This window comes from Gordionus sp. m RMFG-2023, chromosome 1 (assembly GCF_954871325.1).
Source record: "Gordionus sp. m RMFG-2023 chromosome 1, tfGorSpeb1-WG-v2, whole genome shotgun sequence".
Classification (NCBI taxonomy): Eukaryota; Metazoa; Nematomorpha; class Gordioida; order Chordodea; family Parachordodidae; genus Gordionus; species Gordionus sp. m RMFG-2023.
Window position 1 is genome coordinate 11,374,931 of NC_088775.1, and position 2,357 is coordinate 11,377,287.

General features: G+C 28.5%; 1 protein-coding gene across 1 annotated transcript; it reads left to right on the forward strand.

The window, feature by feature from the left end:
* Positions 1-206: 206 nt before the first annotated feature.
* Positions 207-2,019, forward strand: LOC135931441 (uncharacterized). Its single transcript, XM_065468553.1, has 3 exons — positions 207-1,369; positions 1,431-1,676; positions 1,734-2,019. The coding sequence occupies exons 1-3, from the start codon at positions 262-264 to the stop codon at positions 1,835-1,837; spliced, it is 1,458 nt and encodes a 485-aa protein (XP_065324625.1). The 5' UTR covers positions 207-261; the 3' UTR covers positions 1,838-2,019.
* The last annotated feature ends 338 nt before the right edge of the window (positions 2,020-2,357 follow it).

Below are 2,357 nucleotides of genomic sequence, written 5' to 3' on the forward strand. Positions count from 1 at the left end.
ATAAAAATATCAAATTTTTTTTTAAAAATGGCATTTAATAATATAAAAAAGTTGTTTTTATTGATAATTAATTATCATTTTAATTGTAAAAAAATTTTTTTTAGCCACTTTGTGTCATAAGATAGAAAAAAAAATTTTTCCACAGGCAACAGATAATCATTTTATTATTTATTTTTTATACAAAAATCAATTATGTCAACGCTTGATAAGAGAAAAAAATTTTAATAAATTTTTTAAAAAATTCATAATTCATAATTTACAATGAGACATAAAACTGGCAAGGAACTAAGCTTTTCAAAGTTCGCGGTAAATAATTACGCTAATGGTGGTTATCATCATTCTAACCCAGCCTTAAATACCCCAGATAACTTGCAATCTGATCTCGCTACTTTCAAAAAATTTTCGGCGGCTAACAATGGGTTGTTTGGAGGGAAAAATGATAAAATAATCATGTACAATAAATGTATCAACCCTCTGTACAACGGAGGATTCGATAACAACTTCCGAATAAACGGCGTTTTAAAGAACGTTCCAAACATGTACAGCAAGATGACCTTTGACGAACTTCGATGGAATCAAGCAGCCGATTTAAATGAAAATATGAACACTCAAGGTTGTTCCAAAGAAGAAGACAACAATAAAGAGTTAGCGAATCCAAAACATTTAACTAATTATCAATTGATAACGGTGATTCTTATATGGCTATCTCTGTGGACGTGCTTTATTTTGCTAAAATTTACTCTTTTAGTGCTCAGCGTGAACACTTTACCATGGATCCTAGGTCTGAACGTCGAAAATCCTGGTTCTATAGTTGGAGGACTATGGGGATATTGCTTGATCGGTAACAAGATGAATAGTTATGACGAAAAGCCTTTCTGTCTCAGTTATGCCAACATGTCTACTATAAATCCTTCCAACATGGAGTTTTCCAACGCTTATGACATCGCCTTACAAAATACGGAGCTAGACTCGTATAATTACAGGGATGCTTCGCCAAATTCTTATAGAAGCCCTAAGATGATAATGGGCTTATATTTGAAATACTGGTTCATTTCTTTTTTCCAATATACCCGAGGGCCAATCCATCCTCTCTTGAGCGCATATATAGGGGCATTCGTATTCGTTATATCTTTAATGTTTTACTTTGCAACTATTTTAAGTTTGTTGATCTTATTTTGGTGTCTTCCTAGGGTTAAATTTCTACACTCACATGTCAATGGTATAAATACTAAAGTGAATAGCGATAATATTAATAATGTCGATGAAAAAAATAGCCTTCAAAAACCAACTATATCTAAATTAAAACGCATTCAAATCGTCATCGTAAAACATTTATTGTTGGTGGTCGGGTGGTCATTAAATATAACAGGTAAATAATTATTTCTTTCTTTTTATTTAGATTACTTAATCATTTCTTTTTTACGATTAAGCATTGCTCAATCTTTTATCCACCCTTATTTATCCCCTAAGTTGGAAAGATGATATAATAAGAAGGGTGTGTGGAAGAAACACGAAAGCATATGACTTGGATGGTTGCGTCATAGGAAATGGATATTACTTGGCTATTTTATGTTTATTTATCGAGTTCTCTCTTGCAACTTTAGCCATTTTTACGGCCAGAAAAGTGACAGAATTACAAATCGCCACAAAATTTAAATTATCAAAAAGATACTTAGGTTTCAATTTAATATATTTTAATTATTCTAATAATATAAAAATAATCTTTTGGGCAGGAAGAAAATCTAATTGGAAGTTAGACGAAATTCTCAATATTGATTACGAAAAATACAAATTGAACTCTAATCAATATTTAGTTGGTTCAGATAGTAGGTTATAAAAAAAAATGGTGGTTGTAAGGCTAATTAAAGCATTACATAGACAAATTTTCATTATTTAAATATTTATATAACTATATTTTTAATTTATAACATTGTTAATGAATAATTATATTCGGGTCCTTGTGTTTTCTAATTATATTTCTTACATTTTTTTTCCAAAAGGCAAATTAATTTTTTTTTGAAAAGCTAGGAATATAATTGTATATTTAAAATAAACATATAAATTTAAATAAAATTCGATTATTAATGATTTATAATTTTGAAGGTGATTAAAATAGAATCATTTTTCATGGATTTTTTTAAAACATTTTTCATTGTTTTAAGAAATCTTAATCAAAAAATTTCTCGTCTTAAATTATCAATTTTTATTAACTAAACTTGTTTAAGATTTCAAAGAAAAAAAATCATATGAAAAAAAAAGTGTTGTTAAATGGCTTAATTTTTCAAAATGGCTAACCCAATATTTTAGCCAAAAAATATTACGCGAGCATGGAGATTTTGAATATAGATGGCAGAAAG

Excerpts from the sequence above, each read along its gene's own strand:
- LOC135931441 (XM_065468553.1), top strand. The coding sequence starts at position 262 with ATGAGACATAAAACTGGCAAGGAACTAAGCTTTTCAAAGTTCGCGGTA. Across the intron at positions 1,370-1,430 it reads GTGGTCATTAAATATAACAG|CATTGCTCAATCTTTTATCC; the intron begins GTAAATAATTAT and ends TTTACGATTAAG. Across the intron at positions 1,677-1,733 it reads ATTATCAAAAAGATACTTAG|GAAGAAAATCTAATTGGAAG; the intron begins GTTTCAATTTAA and ends TCTTTTGGGCAG.